This window comes from Sinocyclocheilus anshuiensis, unplaced genomic scaffold, assembly GCF_001515605.1.
Source record: "Sinocyclocheilus anshuiensis isolate Anshui unplaced genomic scaffold, SAMN03320099.WGS_v1.1 scaffold79, whole genome shotgun sequence".
In the NCBI taxonomy this organism is placed as follows: domain Eukaryota; kingdom Metazoa; phylum Chordata; class Actinopteri; order Cypriniformes; family Cyprinidae; genus Sinocyclocheilus; species Sinocyclocheilus anshuiensis.
Window position 1 is genome coordinate 1,252,657 of NW_015548213.1, and position 19,881 is coordinate 1,272,537.

The window sequence follows — 19,881 nt, forward strand, 5'->3', positions numbered from 1 at the left end:
CTCCAGCTTGCCTCAACACACCTGCCTGGAAGTTTCTAGTATGCCAATAAGAGCTTGATTAGCTGCTTCAGGTGTGTTTGATTAGGGTTGGAGCTAAACTCTGCAGGACACCGGCCCTCCAGGACCGAGTTTGGGCAGCCCTGCCTATACCAAACTGCATCTGCATAAACCGCACACTCTTGCACGCCAGGTTTAAGTTACGACATTTGACTGTGGTATTGTACCATTTAATCCACAGCAAAATAAATCTGCCGTACTCCCACATATCTCTTTATGCTTTTGGGTTTTGTCATGTTCATGTTTTCATGTCTTTTATTTTGTAATTGTTTCATGCTGTTAGTGTCATGCTTCCCTTGCCCTCTTGCCTTCATGCTATTGGTTCCTCTGTTCATTGTGTCATGTTCTGATTGGTTGCCTAGGTCAGGTGTCTTGTTTCCCATTGGTTTGTTCATGTCATGTGACCCTCTTTGTTTGCTATAAGTAGCCATGTCGTTGCCTTTGTTCCTTGTCGTGTATTGCATGTATTTATCCTGCTGTCGGTGAGTGTTTAAGTCATAGTCTAGTCTAGTCTGTTCAAGTCAAGTCATGTCAAGTCTGTGTTTATTGTTTGGATTCTGGATTTCACTTTGTAAATAAAGCTGCACTTGGGTTCATCTTCAATTCGCCTTCAGTGGACTGATCATTACAATCGGGAGAAATTGATTAATGGGTTTTACTTGGGCTGAACTGTCCAATCTGCTGTTATTTAGTGCTAGCCATCACTAATCAGTACTGTCACTTGGCTTCACTTAAAACCCCATTATCTTTAGTGCAGGTCTCTGAAGCCCAGTATAACAAATTTCCACTCATGCTTCCATTATCTGCACAAGAGAAGATTGACAATGACACCTCGCACATTGTGCAATTCTGTATGATGAGAAAAATATGAAGAGGGACTGTTAGTAATCTAGAAGTTTACAAACAACTGTTAATGACAGGAGCCCTTGAGGAGAGAGAAAGCTTGAATACAGTAGAGACAGACTGAGCTGCAGACCTCGGACTGTTAAACTTCACCTCCACTGACCTCACAGCGTGGACAGAGAGATAGAAACACGAGTCCGCATATCACTCCTGCAGAAGCAGCACAGGAGGAGGGTGTAGATGAGTCCTGCTGGGAATACTTACACGCTTTTGTCTGAGGAAGGGAAAGCCCATCTATTTGAGATAAACTTGTTCTAAGGAAATTCCAATATATGGAAGGATTTACACTTTACTCCCTGTGTGTAACAGCGATTTTAATCTCTTAGAATGCCATACGATGATCAACAAATGGAAACAATCGGAACACTATAAATGTACTGGACCACTCAATATATATCTATGTAATATATATCTATTTTATGTAATAATAATATAATAAAAGGTTTGTGAGGGCAAACTCTATGTTGACTTGAGATAGCAGTTTAAAAAGCTTTACGAGTTAAGTTACATTTGAATTAGTTTTAAAAGCTTTAAGTTTGAAGTAGTTTGACACAGTTTTCAAAGTTTGAAAGTTTTAACTCTCTCAGATTTTATTTCATAATGCCCGCCCCCCCCCCAGTGAAAAATAAAAATACTAAAATGTGTTTGAAATACATTTATTTCATGCTAAGTATACTACAACTACATTTAAACATTTATGTACTTAATAAAAATACCTTGCAATTGTACTTTTGGTATACTAAACTGCTATACTTAAAGTCTGCTAAATTCTAACAACTTATTTTGTACTTAATGCATTTTAATTGTGTGAAAGTAGTGCAGAAGTCCAACTAAAGACATACTGAAGTATATTTGAGTGTGGTAAAGTGGAACTATTGCAAGTACACTTCAGGTACACTTTAAATATCTTGCATTAAAGACTGAAATTATTCAAAGATCATTACGATCCTCATCAATAGGGACATTAAAACATGTTTTAGACTTAATATTAGGAAATGTGCATTGTGCACAAGTAGTACTCCAAATAAAGTTTAATTATAATTTTTATGACAGCAAGTCTCGAGTGATATTTCAGTAAATAGATTTGAGCTATACTTGGTATTAAATAAATGTATTTTAAATATATTACTTTTTTTACTAGGGTCTGACCCTTGAAATTAAACCTTTTAATTTTTAGTACCTGCATGTAAAGCACTCTTGGCATGTGAAATAAGAAAATTGGACGAGATTTTAATATATCGTACTCCTATTGTTAGATTACAAATAGGAAATTAGGAATCGCAGTAGCCTATTCATCCATTAGTACTGCGACTGAGCCAAATCTCCGATAAATGGTCCGGTCGGACTAGGGAGGAAATTTTCAATTCTGAAATGTATAGTATGTTTACATACTACATTAAGTCTTTAAAAAGAAAACTTCAATACGACTCTTTGAAAGAGGTAGAAAAATATGTTTAATTCCTCACTGAAGAAAACTGACCAAGTGGCACAACAAAGTGGGTTAATAATCCTCCTGTGCTAACAGCTCTGGTCTCATGATTTGTTATTCGTCCTTGAATGATCTGTAGAGAAACCACACCTCAAACACACGGTGAGCCAAAGAAAACTATCTAGGGACAACCATTCCTAGGCCAGGCCTGAACTTATAGTGTATATTTTGAACCACATCCCAAACAAGGAATGTGGACTTGTGAGCATTTTAACTACTTTAGCTAAGCACCTCGTGAAATTCTCTCTCATATTAACCATTTGTAAGGAGCTAAATTTAGCTATTCATAAGCGGAGAAATATGTGTTGTATTTCTCTTGGAAAACAGAGAAAGGAGACTCCTTTTAAGATGGCAAAGCAGTGTGCTCCACTAGAAAATCGTCCCACTTTTAAATGTTTTCCATATAATGGGAAGATATTTGAGATGTTCCGTTGAGCATTATCTTTTGTAGGCTCAAAGAGGTTTTATTAGCATCACGGTGTTCTTTGAAATAAACTCTCAAATATCCCCTGAAGTTCAGATGAGCGAGGGTGGTCTATCTACTGTTCCTCTTTCCAGCTGAACAACCAGATGCCTCAGAGATTGTGGAAAACAGATGAAGGCTGCAGGTGTTCAAAATGTGTGTTTGCTACCAAACCTCGACAGCACTGGATCTGAGAAGCGCTCAGTCTTTCAAAATCAACCAGTAAGGAACATCATGCTTGTAACACTCAACAAGGTCCAAAAATGATGGACCTTGAGGCCAGAATTATATGAGTGATGGTAGGATGGTTGGCACAAGACATTCTCAGCATTTTAATGGTTTGGGTTCGAGACTTTCCCACACTTTGGAAAGCCAGTCAGTGTTCAGTGATAAATAGAAAAGAAAGTGTTCATGCTAAGAGCACAATATGTTCCCTGTTAAGCTCAGCTGGGCATTATTATCCATTTGCAGACATGAAATTGTATTTGGTATAATTGCATTAAAATATACATATATTAATCCTTTTGAAAATTAATTATTTGCTGTTTTTAGTTGTGACAGTATAATTGTGTATAAAAGCATGGCTGGCATACAATAAATGACCTGTCACAAAAGTGCGTTGTTATTTTATTCCTCATACTTTAATTACGTGAAATGTGTCTCCAGTATAAAATAAAATTTTGCTATAAACTTCTAATAGTACATTTTCCACTGAGGGAAGATTTACCAAGTGACGAGAAACCCTTTATCTTATTCTTTGATTTGATCGCTGAAGATTTGATTATCATTTTTACATTGCGATTCCTTCAAATTTAGGGTTAGTTACTGTTTGTGTACTATATACACACTGACCTTTATCTGTGACAAAATAGAGATAAAGAAAAAAAGTCCAATCAGTCAGAGTTTATGGATTCACCAAAGACAACAAAAGATACTTTACAATAAATGAGAATGATTATAGGCTCTGACTGAAGAATTTTACTGCTAAATTAATTGATTCTGAACTAAATATGCAGGATATTCATTTTTGATATGCTATTACCCTTAAGTGTTTAGAAAAGTCAACATGAAATCAAAACTGAGCTTATTTTCCTGGTTAAGCATTAATCACATTATTATAAAAAGCAAAATTAATAAATAATAAAAAAGATTTCATTCATGTTTATCTAAATCTTTGATCAAAATGCAATTGCTTGTACGCTTTAAAATTACTTTTCTATTCAAGTAACGTAACTTGTCGAAGGTTGTTTTAACATATATTGTCTAGCACTAACACCCATCTTTTTACAACCCAATCAAAGTTCCACCCTTTTTTTTTTATCTCCATGAATATTCTGTTTCACTTGTAAAAACTTCACATTATAAAAACTAAAATGGATTGCGAATGCCGTTTCATGTTGACTTTAAACAGCGGCTAGTCCCTTAGCAACTACCTTAGTTCCCTTTCTGGCTCCCTATCATTTATAAAGGCCAGTGCCGTGTGCTTAACATTTCAACTTTTTTTATGTGATCACATTATTTCTTTGTTAAGTTTAGGGGACAAGAGTTTCCAAGTTTTTCACACAGCTTAAACATCTAATCATAGCTCTTAATATTGGCATTAACCTCATTTTCATTTCCCTCATGTTTAAGCTACCCTCACTGAACCACATGAATTGGCAGCTTTACACGCACACTATGTCACCCTCATTAATGCCGGGCGTTGCTTAGTGAAATGTTTGTTGATATTCATTATTCCACCTGTCTGAGCCAAGAAACTATGAAATACTACGAGTACAACCATAATCACGGGTCACACTCTATTAGTGCCTGGCTCACTTTTTTTCACACACACCAGATGCCCCATTTGGGGACAATATGGAGTTGGACCCAACTTCCCTGGCATAAAGCCCGAGTAGGGTGGGTACAACAGCGAAACAAGAACAGTGCCAACCTGGAAAACAGCTTTCCAGGGAGCTGCTGTGCTGCCCAACCACATTCTGACTTTAAAACTAAATGTCAGATTTAAGCACGCATCTCAACGCAGTATGAAAATAAGAACAGATTCATGTAAATTAGTCCAAATGTCTAGATGATGTATTGCAAACACACACTCTATAAAAAACCTATAAGAAACCTCCTGTACTCAAGAGGGCGATAGAGTTACCTTCAAATGTGTGTGCTATTAAAACACAGTCCTACATGGTATTATTAAGGTAGCTATTTAAACTTTAGCTTATTGAACCTTGACTAGCTATTAACGTCAATAGTTTTATTAACTTTTACTAGTTATAAACATGTTGACAGTTTAACTAATGATAACTAGTTAAACATAGACCGTTTAACTAACTTTAACTAGCTACAAACATGAAGGCAGAATAACTAACTTTGTCATTTTGTTGACAGTTGAACTTTACTCTTAATAAATTGACATTTGCATTATTTTAACTAGCTTAACAACAGTTTAACTAATTTCACTAGCTATAAACATGTCGAAAGTTGAACTAATTTAATAGTTTAATTAACATATAAATATAAACTATAAGCAAGAAAACCGTTAAACTAGCTTTTACTTGCTTTATAGTCTTGTTGACAGTTTAATTGTACTAGCTATAAACATGTTGAAAGTTTAACTGACTTAACTAGTTATAAAAATGTAGACAGTTTGATTAACTTTAACTAGCTATAAACATGTAAACAGTTTAATTAACTTAAATAGCTATAAAAAACAGTTTATCTCATTTAACTAGCAACAAACATGTTGACAGTTTAACTACCTTAACTAGTAAAAATGTTAACAGTTTACTTAACTTTAGCTATTAACTTCTCTAGACCGTTGAACTAACTTTAACTAGCTATAAACATGTCAAAAGTTTAACTTAACTAGTTATAAAAATGTTGAGTTTATTTAACTTTAGCTATAAACAAGAAGACAGTTTAACTAGCTTTAAACAAAATGACAGCTGAACTAACTTTAGCTATAAACAGGTAAAAAGTTCAATTAATGTAATTAGCTAAAAAAAATTTAAACAGTTTAACTAATTTCATTAGCTATAAATATAGTGACAGTTTAACTACATTAACTAGTTACAAAACATTGACAGCTTAATTAACTTTAACTAGCTTTAAACAAAAGGGCAGTTAAACTAACTTTAACTAGCTATAAACGTTAAACTTAACTAGTTATGAAAATGTTGACAGTTTAACTTTAGCTAAACAAGAACACAGTTTAACTATCTTTAACAAGCTATAAACATGTAAACAGTTCAATTAACTTAATTAGCTATAAAAAAATCAACAGTTTAACTAATTTCACTAGCTATAAATGTGTTGACAGTTACCTTAACTAGTTAAAAAATGTCGACAGCTCAATTAACTTAAACTAGCTTTAAACAAAAAGACAGTTGGACTACTATAAACTTGTTGACAATTGAACTAACTTTAACTAGCTATAAACATGTTGAGAGTTTAACTAATTTCCCTAGCTATAAACATGTTGACAGTAACTTGCTCAGCAATTTTCTTTGTAGTTGATATGCAAATGCGAAAGAAGATGGTTTATGCACTACATTATCAGTCAGTCTCTGACACATTTTGTAATGCAACGACGTGTGAAATCAAGCTTGAGCAGTAAGAAGTGTCTGTGTTCACACACTTGTGTAGAGTGTGTTGTGGTGTAAAGCATTATATAGTCCAGAGACAAAAACAAACACGTTGCATAAACGTTTCGTCAACATGCGTATGCGGTTGGCGACGAGGTGATGGTTGAGCTCAGTTCTCAGCACCCAGCAGACGGAGATCCCACGCCAAATACACAGTAAAAATATTTACAAGCTTTTTGCAGACAAGATTTACGCTAATGAAACTAAAAAGGCTATGGAACCAATAAATGAACGAGTTTGTTTAAACATGCACTGATAAATATAACAACACGGGTCAAATAGTTAGCCGTAATGGAAAGGAACACAAAAGGAACGTCGTAATCGTTAGTCCTACCATGTTACAAAACAACAGTGAAGTAATCTGATATGTGGAATATATCTGCGGGGGAGGTCCTGTAGTACATGAGAATCTATGATGCATAAGCCAAGCGAAACTCACACATGGATTAACAGATTTACTGTCTTTTTATTAGCTGTTTTTACAGTACAGCACAGGGATGCAAAGGGTGCAATCCGCACCACTGTAATGTAAAAACATCTCGATGATGTTTTCCTAATTTCAAGAGAGCCTCTAAGAAAAACAGCCACACACGCTCTGTGGTCCTGCAGCTAATATCCAGATATTAACCTGCCCTGGGGATTTTTCCTCTCCGCTTGCTCACAAGACAAACGGCCCACAAGTTAGCTCTGATGAGAATGTCAAGTTTGTTTTCAATTTCCAGGTTATCCTACGAGCACATGAGTTTGCTCCAAAATGTTAAGCATTTCATAAAGAGAGAGAAAGGGCAGAAAGGAAGGGCGAATGGGAGTTAAGCAGGCATTTTGGCTCATAATGAAGACCAGATGGTTTACCTTCACTGGTAGCCACATTCTTGGGAGCTTTGGTGGGCGTATGATCAGTGCTGGAGCTCACATCGGAGGAGATACTGGAGCTACCCTTGCCTGGGACAGAAGGGAAGAAGGAAATAACATTTTGTGAAAACAGCTTGTTTTCGAGATCATACTTGACTGCATGCATTCGCGATCTGTACGGTCAGCTGGTGTGCAGTTTCACAGAAGGGTGGGGTGCAACGGTTCCCACTGTAAGTCAATATTATAACAGATGCAATAAAAGTACGATCGGACATTTTGGCCCCATCACTCATTCACTTGCTGAACCATTACCGAAAGCAAGGAACCTCCTCTTGTTCCTAATCCAAAGCGAGGTCTGAGGTTTTCATGATTAAAGATTTGGAGAGGAACTCATTACTCAGTGCTCATCAGGAACGCACTGAAGCTGAGCAAAACCCTTCGGTTTACGTCTTCCTGCCAAGACAATATCTGTGACTGGAACAATAGATGGAAGAAATTACTTTAGTATTTCCAACACTGACAGAGTCTGCAGTTTCGCAAGATCCTCCAAGACAAATTTATCTATCATACATTAGGACATATTTGGCCACTGCGCAAGAGAAAGAGCGGAGACCATTCATGACGGCTTGAGGTTTTTTAAGAGGGCGAATAAGTTCGATACTTGCACATTAGCTCACATTTGTGGATCTGAAGGTTGGATTGGTGTTGTAATAAAAGTGTGGTCATTCACAGCCTGGAACGGAGATCCAGACATAAATCAACAGCACTACCACCACCCTTAAGATTATGGTTCCCCAGGCATGTTAAGTGCCTGACTTACATGGATTTCCATGTTGGCTGGCACGAGTAAGTGCTTGTTTGGTGCCGGCCTAGCTGGTAGACAAATCTCAACCCCCTGTTGTGTTCAAACTGATCGAAATATTGATGCATGCAAAGTTTTGACACCTGGATGTTACAACTTTTGTGTTGGGGTCAAACCGACTGTCCCATAGGTTTACACCAATTTGCCACTTTGAAAAACTCCAAAGAGTCAGTTAAATAACACAAAACCTTGTCAAACACATGAGAACTTAGGACTCAAATTTTACTTGAAACTGAGACTTGTCTTCTGAATCAGCCAAGGTGTAAGTGTGTGCATGTTTGTTAATTTGGCAGGGTTGGTTTATGGCACGTCATCCTCTGTCAGGTCATAAACGTGAACCACAAGCAGCTCCATGTGAGCAGAGCACAGCCTTCATCCCACAAACACCGTTCCCTCTGTAAACAAGTTCCTCTTAACACACATCCATACTGGAATAAACACTCTGTAACGCTCTTTTCACATATATAAAGAGGTCACGGAGTTGCTGTATTGTTGGTCGTTGCAAATCGCTATATGTGTGAACGCCCCTTTACATGCTGCCAACATACGTCCACCCTGGAAAGCTGTTGTGTGAAGGTCTTTCAAACAAGCTGTCAGATTACCACTGATGCATTGAATGACTCAATGAACTCTTATCACCTCGGTCACGACGGAAAAACAGCAGAATAACGTGAGCCGCACTGAACGGAGCGTGACGACGTGTTGCAGTGACATCAGTGAGCCAGAACATCTGCTTCATGTGACTCATCCGTCAAGTGGACCCCATGTGCTTTGCACGCTTTGAATTACGACCAGATACGGACGCTGTTATTATGATGTTGCTAGGCAAAGCTTTCACAAAGCTTAAAGTCTTCAGTTTAATCAAAACGGATGATGAAACTATTACTTTGCTGCTAAAAGATACACCGCAGTGTTCTTACTCAGAATCAAGAGCTAAAACCACAGATATTTGCTGAAAGATCTGCTTTTGTACTGTTTTACAGGCGATTTTCTCAACTCAGTACCGAAAAATGATGTATGGCATACAAATGTGGCCTAAAATGTATAAAGTATGATATGATATGATATGATATGATATGATATGATATATGATATGATATATGATATGATACACTGACAGATTTGCATTTTCAGCACTAAGATAAACATAGAGATTGGTCATTCTCAAAATGTTGATTTTAAGACTTAAGTTGAATTAAGCTGTTTTTTGTCCTGTAAAAGCTGTATATATATTTTTTTATTTGATTAAAAAAAAAACTTTGCCTCCTCATTTCAGAACACCACCACACACCACTTACATATATCTATCTATCTATCTATCTATCTATATAAATCCTGTACACTATCTCAGCTTGCAAACAGTATTAAAAGTTTTGGTTCCATTGCCTTTATCAGGCATTTACAATTATTTTATAACTATTTTATTTTATACATTAAAGATGTAAAGGTAGTGACAGTAACACTAGTTCTCATATAAAATTTTCAGTATCATCTCAAAACACACAGAGCAAATTAAAATCAGTACATTATAAAAAATCTTTCATTTAAACATTAAACAGTGTAACACTGATTTAAATTAACCTTTATCATTTAAAAAACGTACACTTATTAGACCTTGCACTAATGCACAATCCTGTAGAACAAACAAACAATAAATAAATAAATGCAAAACAATGTAGGGCCAAACCATTTCATACTTTTTATTAAAATATTTAATATATTGTTGATTAAGTTATGACGAGATATTTTTCATAACTAATATAATCACCATATTTTGAGAATGACCCACCTAATCTGTGTGAACAAGTTGTGAACATTCATCATTTACCAAAATTGTATCTGTAGTCTTTAATGCGCAGATGAGAATGCTACACGACAACTACCAATAGGCAAGAGAGAAGACATTAAAGTTTACAAGATCCGTCACCTGATAGATACAGTGGGATTCAGCTGAAACAGCAACTAGCAACCAACAGTACAGCAGTTTAATTATTCTCAGTGTAAACGTCCTTTCATTGATTTGAGATCCTTCTTTGCTTTTGGACGGGTGCTGAACTTTAACTGAAATCTGACCTGTAAAAATGACGGCTGGAAAATCCAAAAGTCTCCACTTTCTCCTACCAAACCAGGAAGAAGAGCTCTGCTTCACTCTGAAAATAAATCTGAATCATTAAGCTGTCAGTCACTAGCCATACCAAGCACAGCCATCACGTAAAGGGAGAAAAAGGAGATTTCCTTCGAATTTTCACAAACGGTCCATCACTCATGGCCTGAGTGGCCAGTCCTGCTTTTGATCCAATGACCCTAATCCATAAGTCATATTAGAGCTCTTTTCCTCCATGATGGAAATTTCAAATACTCCTAAGTATTCCAGATGGAGACTAAATGAGAAGGACTGTCCTAAGCACACATTCCCACATCTGCCTTGATTTATACCCATTCACAGACAATACAGGCTTTGCATTTATAAAAGACAATCTACCCAGCGGCCATATTTGGACACTTAAGTTCTGAAGTTTAAGAATCTTAAAATTGCATGAACGCAAAGCAAAATATCAAACCAAGTAGCATCTGCAAACAAACGATGGTAATAGTACAGGTGATTTTATCCAAATCATTTTTGGGTGCCACATAGTTCAGGGCCTTTAAAAGAATAATTCACCCGAAAATGCAGCTAACACACAGCTTTTGTCTTCTCCAGATGTGAACTGATGGACTGGAGTGCTGTGGATTACTTGTGGATTATTGTGATGTTTTTATCAGCTGTTTGGACTCTCATTCTGACGGCACCCATTCACTGCAGAGCATGCATTGCTGAGCAAGTGATGGAATTATATATTTCTCCAAATCTGATGAAGAAACAAACTCAGCTACACCTCTGATCATCTGAGGATGAGTACATTTTCAGCTAATTTTCATTTTTGGGTAACTGGGGGAAGCAAATAACAGTTTGATGGTTGTTTTTATTGTTTTACATTGCAAAATTTAGTTTGGAATGGCTATATTTGGGTTATTATAGTATATTATCAAATCAAATCAACATTTATTTATAAAGCCCTTTACAACACTCGAGGTGACTAAAGTGCTTTCCAATAAGAGCAAAATAAAACAGTAAAAACAAAAGCATAAAACTACAACAAAATAAGTAAAATAGAAAACAATAAAATACATAAAATGCACAAAAATGTCACAACATCACTAGGTATTAAAAGCCAGTCTGAATAAATAAGTTTTAAGCCTAGTTTTAAAAAGGCCCAGGTCAGTAATGGTGCGCATATCGGGGGAAGCTTGTTCCAGAGTCTGGGCCTGGCCACGGAAAAGGCCAGATCACCCCAATGTTTGTACTTTGACCTCGGGACTTCTAGCAAAAGTTGATTTGTTGACCTCAGAGCCCTATTTGGCTGACGAAGAGCCAGCATCTCAGTTAAATAAGATGGGGCGAGGCCATTAAGAGTATTAAAAACAAATAATACAATTTTAAAATCAACTCTGGCCGAAACTGGAAGCCAGTGGAGCGAATAGAGAACTGGGGTGATGTGCTCACGTCTGCGTGTATTGGTTAAAAGAAGGGCCGCAGCGTTCTGCAACAACTGGAGATGACTGAGGGACGACTGTGAGACACCAACATAAAGTGCATTACAACAATCTATTCTTGAACTGATAAAAGCATTAATAGCTTTCTAAAGGTCAGGGTGATTCAAAAATAGTTCGACCTTGGCCAAAAGGCGTAACTGAAAAAACTTGCTTTAACCACGCTGTCAATTTGTTTATCAAATTTCAGACTACTATCTTTTTGACAGCTGGTCCAAGCTTTGAAGGCAGCACACCAAAATCAGAAGTCACAGACTCTCCAAATAAAATGTATTCAGTATTTTCTTAATTTAAGTGAAGGAAGTTAAAGCATTTTTTGGCCTCATAGGCCTAGCAGTGAAAAGTTATATTGTGCCTGGCCATAATTGATCCGAGAGGCAGCATATAAAGTGAAAATAAAACGGGCCCGAGAATAGAGCCTTGTGGCACCCCGCAAGCAGAGAGAGGAGCAGTAGAGGAGGATGAGTCCCCGATCACTACAGGAAAACTTATGTCGGTCAAATATGACGAGAACTACTGAAGTGCGGTGCCCCGGATGCCAACAAAATGATTAAGGCGGGACAGCAGGACTTCATGGTCCACTGTATCAATTAAGGCCTCCGTGAGATCAAGTAGTACTAACATAACAGGGCACTTAGCATCAACGGACCGAGCAATATCGTTGTGCACCTTTAAAAGTGCAGACTCAGTGCTATGTCGCAATCTAAATCCAGACTGGAATTTCTCAAAGATAGAGTTATTTTCTAAAAAGGACTGTAATTGTATAAAAAGCTACTTTTTCTAAAACTTTTGAAAGAAAGGGCAGGTGGGAAACTGGTCTAAAACTAAACTTCTCCAGGTGTGTTTCAGTGGTCAAAGATCAGTGGAGCCTCACTACTTCAGGCCTTTCTTAAGGATCTATGTCCTTATCCTAAATGACAGGGATACATATTCAGCTGTTGATTCTAGAGGGTGATGGCGAGGGAGTTTAATGAACATGTCGCCTGACTCTCCCACTGAGCTGAAATCAGCATGAGCTGCAGTAGAAACAGAGTTATCAAAAGAGCCAAGGTTGAGCGGAGACATAATTGTTTTCTGGTCTGGAAAACAACTTCTCAAAAGCTTTCATATGTTTCCTGTCCTGTGCTTATGCAAAACACAAGGAGAATTTTGCCTGGCCTGAAGATAAATTCAAAATCGGGATCAAACTTAAGAACAGATTGCAGAGTCCCAGATGCATAATGTATATCTGTGCATTTCATATGCAGTGAGAAGTGTTACAGAGCCAAAATGATTAATTTGGCATTGTTTAGATGATTAAGCAATATCATCTTCACATTTGTGCTGTTGCACTAAATACCTTATGATATTCTGTACAGTTGCAGGAAACAGAGTGTGATATTGTGTTTAAACAGTTCAGTGAGCAAGAAGTTAATTTTGAGTAAAAATTTAGCCAGTTGTACTTACGTACATAAATATTATCTGTTTTCCAAAAATACTTTGCACCTGCTTAGATCACGGTGGTCCGAAAGAAAAAAAAACACTATGTATTTGAACTCATATTTCTGTAATTTATGGAAGCCTGTTTCTGGCACTGGTGGAAACTGGTGGAAATTTTTTTTTCACAATTATAACTTTTTTTCTCACAATTCAGACTTTTTTCACAGAATTGTCAGTTTATATCTTGCAAATTGCGAGTTTATATCTTGCAAGTATGAGAAAAATTCTGAATCGCGAGATATAAACTCGCAATTCTGACTTTTTATCCCGAATTGTTTGTCTTTATGTCTCACAATTTTGAGTTTACATTTTACAATTCTAACTTTTTTCTCAGAATTGCAAGAAATAAATGCACAATTGCAAGTTTATAAATCAAAATTGTGAGATAAAAACTCACAATTCAGAGGAAAAAGAGTCAGAATTGCAGGTATACAGTGTTCGCCTGACCACTTATGATCAAATCACACAAGACAAATATTAATGGCAGATGTAAACAAAGCCAGAGAGAGCTGACTTTGAGCAGTTTCACACACCCACAAGTGTTGAGTTTTACTCAAAACTTCATAAAGTACACACATCTGCACGACACCATTACACAGGGGTGGAGGAGCTTGAGACTGTTTGTAAATATCAGCTGTTACTTCTGGGATCAGAACTGCACCAAAACGTCTATTCTGTGCTGCTAGTGGTACCTTATGAAGTTACACAAATGATTACTGTTACCAAACAAGTTTCTCAATTATTCCCTTTATTTCCCATGGTTAGGAAGTGTACAATAGCCTACCTGGAAAAAGCTATCTGTTTGCATTTCCATTCATCCCAGTAGCAGTTGCTTATTTGAAACAAACCCCCTGGATGCCATCTTTGCTTCATGGGGACTCATGCTGCGTTCAAGTCCTCCTGGGACGTTCGTACTTACGAGTTGACAAGTTGTAATTACGACGTCAGGTGCGTTCAAGTCAGTTTAGTCGGCACAAGATGGCGGTGTACCTTCTTTTAATAAATTACAAGAAAATACAACAGGGTCTGCATTTTTTTTACTTGGATTTCATTAACTAGCTGTGTAACAAGAACATGACCAATTTAAGTTTATAGGACAACTAAACTATCAATTTAAACAAAAATTTACCGTCAACTACATCGATTCCGCAATTTCTCATTGAAAACTCTGAAAACTTGGGGCTTAAAGAAAATTTCGAGTTTCCCACTCGTAATAACGACTTTGTGGTGGCGTTCATGTGCGTTCAACTAGTAAATACAATCTATCCGACATGACTCGTAAATACGATCTATCCGACATGACTTGAACGCACCATCAGAATATGTATCATGTCACCGATCACTTGTCAAAAGCAGCAGATAGGGGGAAAAGTGCAAATCCAATGCTAACCCAGGGTTATTATAGTTAACTAAACCATAAAAAAGTTATTTCAAATAACGTAAACATTAACCGAAATCAAATATATATTAAAAAACAAACTTATTTTTATTTCAGCTAGTTGCCAAGGAAACATTTCTCATTTTCATTTAGCTTAACTTTATGTACTAAAATCTAAAAACTTAAGTAAAAAAATACATATAGAAACTACATAGACATTAAAAAACTAATACAAAAGGCAAAAACAGCAAAATTACTAAAGCTTTATATAAAATGCAAGATGAAAGATCTAAGATGGAAACAGAATACATTAAATAAAAAAGGGTTTAAAATATTCAATAAAACGATCAGTGCTACTAATCATTAGCAGAAAGATGTTAGCAATTTAAAATAAGAGGCTTGTTGGAAGAACGAAGTTTTGGCTTCAAAAACCGTAAAAGTACTAAAAAGTTGCATTATTACATTGACTTAAATCCAAGACAATTGGCCAAGGAGGGAATGCCTTGTTAAAAGCCGTGTCGTGTTGTATCTGTCGCGGTGGCGTTGCACGTATTAAGTAGTGGGTGTGGTCTGTATCTTTCTAGTTGTGGTAGGCGTGGTCGATAGTAGATATATCTTCTCGTGGGCGTGGTTTACTATTGATGGACGCAGATACATTTTCCAGGTAACCCCGCCCCCAAAAACACTCAACTGCAAGAAAGCAGTATCTCTAGGCTATTTTTGCTGTTTTACAGCGCCTTACAGAGACAATTGCTCTCGGGATGACTTCGACAGGTAGTTTTTTTTTTTTTTTAAATACCACGTTTTATGGGTGTTACTAACATCACTTATATGGCACCTTGTACCATTTATTCGTGAACACTTTTGACCATTACATTACAGATATTTAAAATCAACAAAGCTGCACAAAACAAACATTTCGACATCATCAGAATGTGCTTCATTTATTACAACTCATCCAGGGCAGCTCTGTATCATTATTTCAACAGCTAAAAATCCATGCCAGTTACTAAAAACCACCATTTGCAATGCTTAATGTATTGAAAGTGAAGTGTTGTAGTTCTTGGAGATCACGTACCTTCACTTCCACACTGTTTGCCATTGTTCGCACCCATCCTGAAGAACACATAGTCTCTCCTCACAGTAACACATCTAAAGCAGTGAGATTACACGGAGAAGTCCTCATGCACACCAAATACAGCTCCATTACGGGAACAGACAGAGTCTTCTTTATAACGCAGCATTCAGAAAGCAGAACGAGCAGAATCCTGGCAAAAGCTGACAACGATCTTCTCGCTGAGAAAAAGGACCATTGGAGAGAAGTTGCGACTCCTCCGACAGATGTGTGAAGAGAAACTGACCATGAACTCACTTCCACTGCGAGAGAGTGATGGAGGGGCTGGACCAGCTTTAAAGTGACCACCCAGAGCATCCAGCAACGACAAACTGTCTCAACTAACGTTTATAGTGTTTCGGGAATAAGAAAAATAATACAAAGAATATATGATATGATATAATTATAGCCCATTGGATACTTAAGTAGCACTTTAAAGTTCAATTTAAGACTTTTTAAGAACCTTTTTAAGACCAAGTAAAGAAAATTGAAGTAATACATATAATCGAACACAATATGTCAGTGTGATCTCTAGGCATACATGTTTTAGCAATGTTTTAAAGTTTAAGAATGCAACTTCCATTAAATCTCCCTTAGGTTTTCATTCATTTATAGGCTATCTTCTTATGACACTGCAAAAAAAAACATGTTCTTCATCAGGATTTCTGTCTTGTTTTCAATGCAGTGCAAATATCTAAAGATTCTTCAATCAAGATACATTTTCTTGAGAAGCAAAATGACAAAGTTTTTAAGAGTTCTATCACACTCCATTGAAAGGTATTTGTTCTTGTTTTAAGCATGAACTCACTTCTGTTCACTTTTTCAGGAAACAAGACTTTGTATGTTCAAGTTTTGTGTTTGTATTGGTAAACTAAAAAATACAAAGGACGATTCTTTATTTTTTTTGCAATGTATGCAACATTTAAAGCCATGACTTTATGAATTTAAGACTCTTTGCACAAATGTAAGACCTTTTTAGGCCTTAAATTGCGGAAGGGCAAATTTAGACTTTAGACAGAAAACCTGACGAATGCCATTGCATTATTATATGTGCTTTGCGGTCATCGAGGTTTAGTGCACTATGTTCATAGTTCCTAGTATAGTGCCATGTGAGAACTTGTGGGAAACCGACTTCATGTTCACTCAAATCTGATGAAAATACATTGCCAAAATGATTTAAAAGTGGAAAATGAGGTCTGTGACAATGTAGTCTAAGTTGAAAGAAAGGAATCCAATAGACAAAGACATGCAAATAAAATATTTTGATTAACAAACTGAATTGAGTAATTGCTGCATTTCAGAATTGTGTTATACTCGAGGGGCCATTAATAAAATAATATATTAATATCAGTGGCACAACATGTTTCCTTTTGAGCCAAACTAGCCTGCATCCTGACCGTGTGTTCTATTGTTAGTTAGGCTTCCTGTGCAGAATAAAGCTGTTTGAGACTATTAGCGGAAGCCTTTTACTCTGAACAAAACAGGAATTATACACAAGGGTATTTTAGTCTAGGAATTACTTCCATGAAACTCCCATCAATTAGTAAATGCCTGTGACCTTTATGTTGTAGCGACAATACAGAGTTCCTTATTGTTTGCAAGTGCTGACATTGTGTTTTTGTGCTGGTGGCCCTGAATGGGTGGACAAGGTGAACAGAGTCATGCCAAAGATCTTACCACTTCATTCTGGGACTAATGACTAGGACATGTTCGGACCACACATTTTATAAAGATCGTTCTAAATACCAATGGCTGTTGTTAATTATGTATTCATTTATTATCCATCTATCAAACACAGATCTGAGCAGAGTCTGTAAAACATGCCGGGTTGCACAAAAGTTATTTTTCTTGGAACCGAGTTTGAGAAAACTTTTAGCGTCTACTTGTGACTGGTCTGTTTGGCTTGCATGGTACCAATCAGCGGTCTGTTGGCTTGAGGTCAAATGCCAAGCCAGAGAAAACCTTCACAGCCAAACGCTCTGCAACCCAAGAACGCTATCTACTTCCCATCTCTGATGCAGACTGGCACACACAGACACACATGTGCAGATGTGATAGCAAAACAACAGGAAGAAAACCTTGAGCCAGCTGCTCAAAATGTGATTTTGAAAGTGGCTGTGAAACCTGAGCTTTGGAGAGGACTTTAAAGGTCAGATATTGAAGTTGCAAAATCTGAGGTTTTAGTAATATTAAATATTTCTTCCTTTTGGAGGATGGGGTGCAAATCATTAAAGTCAACAAAAAACATCCAGTTTTGAAGAGGCATTTGACCAGAAGCAGAAGGCCAGGTTTATGCTCCAGACTCCCCAAAGTTAGCATTTGTATTAATGTAGCAGTTATGATTGCTGAAACCTTTACTAATAGCCATATACCTTTGTAACAGTGGCACCAGGTTCTAAAAAAAAAAAGGTACTGTGATGTCACAATGTCTCTGTCATCACATCACATGTTGGGGGTAATGCATTACAAATAACGTGAGTTACGTAATCAGATTACTTTTTCAAGTAGGCTAACTAGTAAAGTAATGCATTACTTTTTTACATTTTGAAGAAAATATCTGAGTTACTTTTTCAAATATGTAACGACAGCTCTCGTGTTGCCATGTAGAGGGAGTATTTACTCGTATCACTCGGACAAAAACAGTTTCAGTATTCCTCAAAATGAATAAATACACACTCTAAAAAAAGCTGGGTTGTTTCAACCCAACTTTGGGTCAAATATGGACTAACCCAACTTTTGGGTTAACATTTTAATGTAAAAATTGAACCCAATGGTTGGGTTAGTCCATATTTTACCCAAAGTTGGGTTGAAACAACCCAGCATTTTATAGAGTGCAGTGAAATGCAAACTCAAACCTGTAATAATTAAATGTTAAATAACACAAATGAGAAAGATGAGAAAAAGTAACACAAGTTTCAGTTACTTTTTAAGGAAGTAACACAATATTGTAATGCATTACTTTTAAAAGTAACTTTCCTCAATACTGTTCCCTACTAAATAGTACACACACACACACACACACACAAAAAGTATGTCTGAATTCACAGTAGTCATTAAAAGTAGGCGAAAAATACCGGATGTCCTACTACTTCCAGTGAGATTCTGAGGGTCACACAATGGACACTTTACTCTCCCATGAGGCCACGGGAGAAGATTTGTGAACACAACTGATGCTTATAGGTCACATTTATAACAGTTTTGAAGTAATGCATAACAACCAAACAGTACTGTATCCAGATGTATTGACATTACAGTAATATAATATATAATATGTGTTACTGCATGCAGTGCTTTTAACAGAACTTCACAACTTACTTTTTAACCTGCTATCATCTTCTGTGACCATGTTGGATGTGATGTTGTCCATCAGAGGGTCTCTGACATGCATTACTCCCTATTAATATTAATACAGAGAAAAAAATGGCACATTTTGTTCCCAAACGTCCAGATGTGACATTTAGAGCAGTATACTTATTTTAGTTGTGTTAATGTATTAGCTGAACTTGGAACATGTGCTTCACATTATCATATGGAAAATGTTCCTTGAAGCATGTATTAATGGGCCTTTTTAAAAAATATTCTTAGTTTAAAATGGCATTTGGTTGGATGTTTTGTTTTAAACAATTGGATTAATTCATTGTGCGGCTTAAGCACTGAAATGACAACAACATTTATGGACCACAACGTACAAGCAGATTTTACTTATTAAATTGTAGGAATGAGTTAGCAGATAAAATAGGCTCTTTTGGTGGAAAACCACAGGGAGAATCTAAAGCATATCTTTTGCCGAGCGCAAATTGATCCGCCAAAGCAGAAATGCTAAGGGTGTCCCATAGACAACCACTGGCCAGCTTCTGCAGTGCTACTGGAAGTGATCCATGCATAATAATAAATAAATGCATTTAAAAATGCTGCATTTAGCAGTTTGTTTAGTAATAAAGACTATTCTGTGATTCAGTGAATAATGAAGACAAGTATTTTTTCTCTTTGAAATACATGCAACAAGTGCATGATAAATCATGCACAATATGACCAGGAACAGCTCTGATTTC

The 19,881-nt window shown here is 36.7% G+C and overlaps 1 protein-coding gene across 1 annotated transcript in view; it reads right to left on the reverse strand.

The window, feature by feature from the left end:
- The window catches only part of LOC107653805 (F-box/LRR-repeat protein 7-like), a 43,935-nt gene extending 27,972 nt beyond the window's left edge, over window positions 1–15,963 (reverse strand). The window contains exons 1-2 of the mRNA XM_016440636.1: window positions 15,794–15,963; window positions 7,406–7,495 (exon numbers count right to left, since the gene is read on the reverse strand). Of these exons, the coding sequence (XP_016296122.1) occupies window positions 7,406–7,495; window positions 15,794–15,830 (127 nt within the window). The 5' untranslated portion in view covers window positions 15,831–15,963. The remainder of the gene's footprint in view (window positions 1–7,405; window positions 7,496–15,793) is intronic.
- Window positions 15,964–19,881: the final 3,918 nt, after the last annotated feature.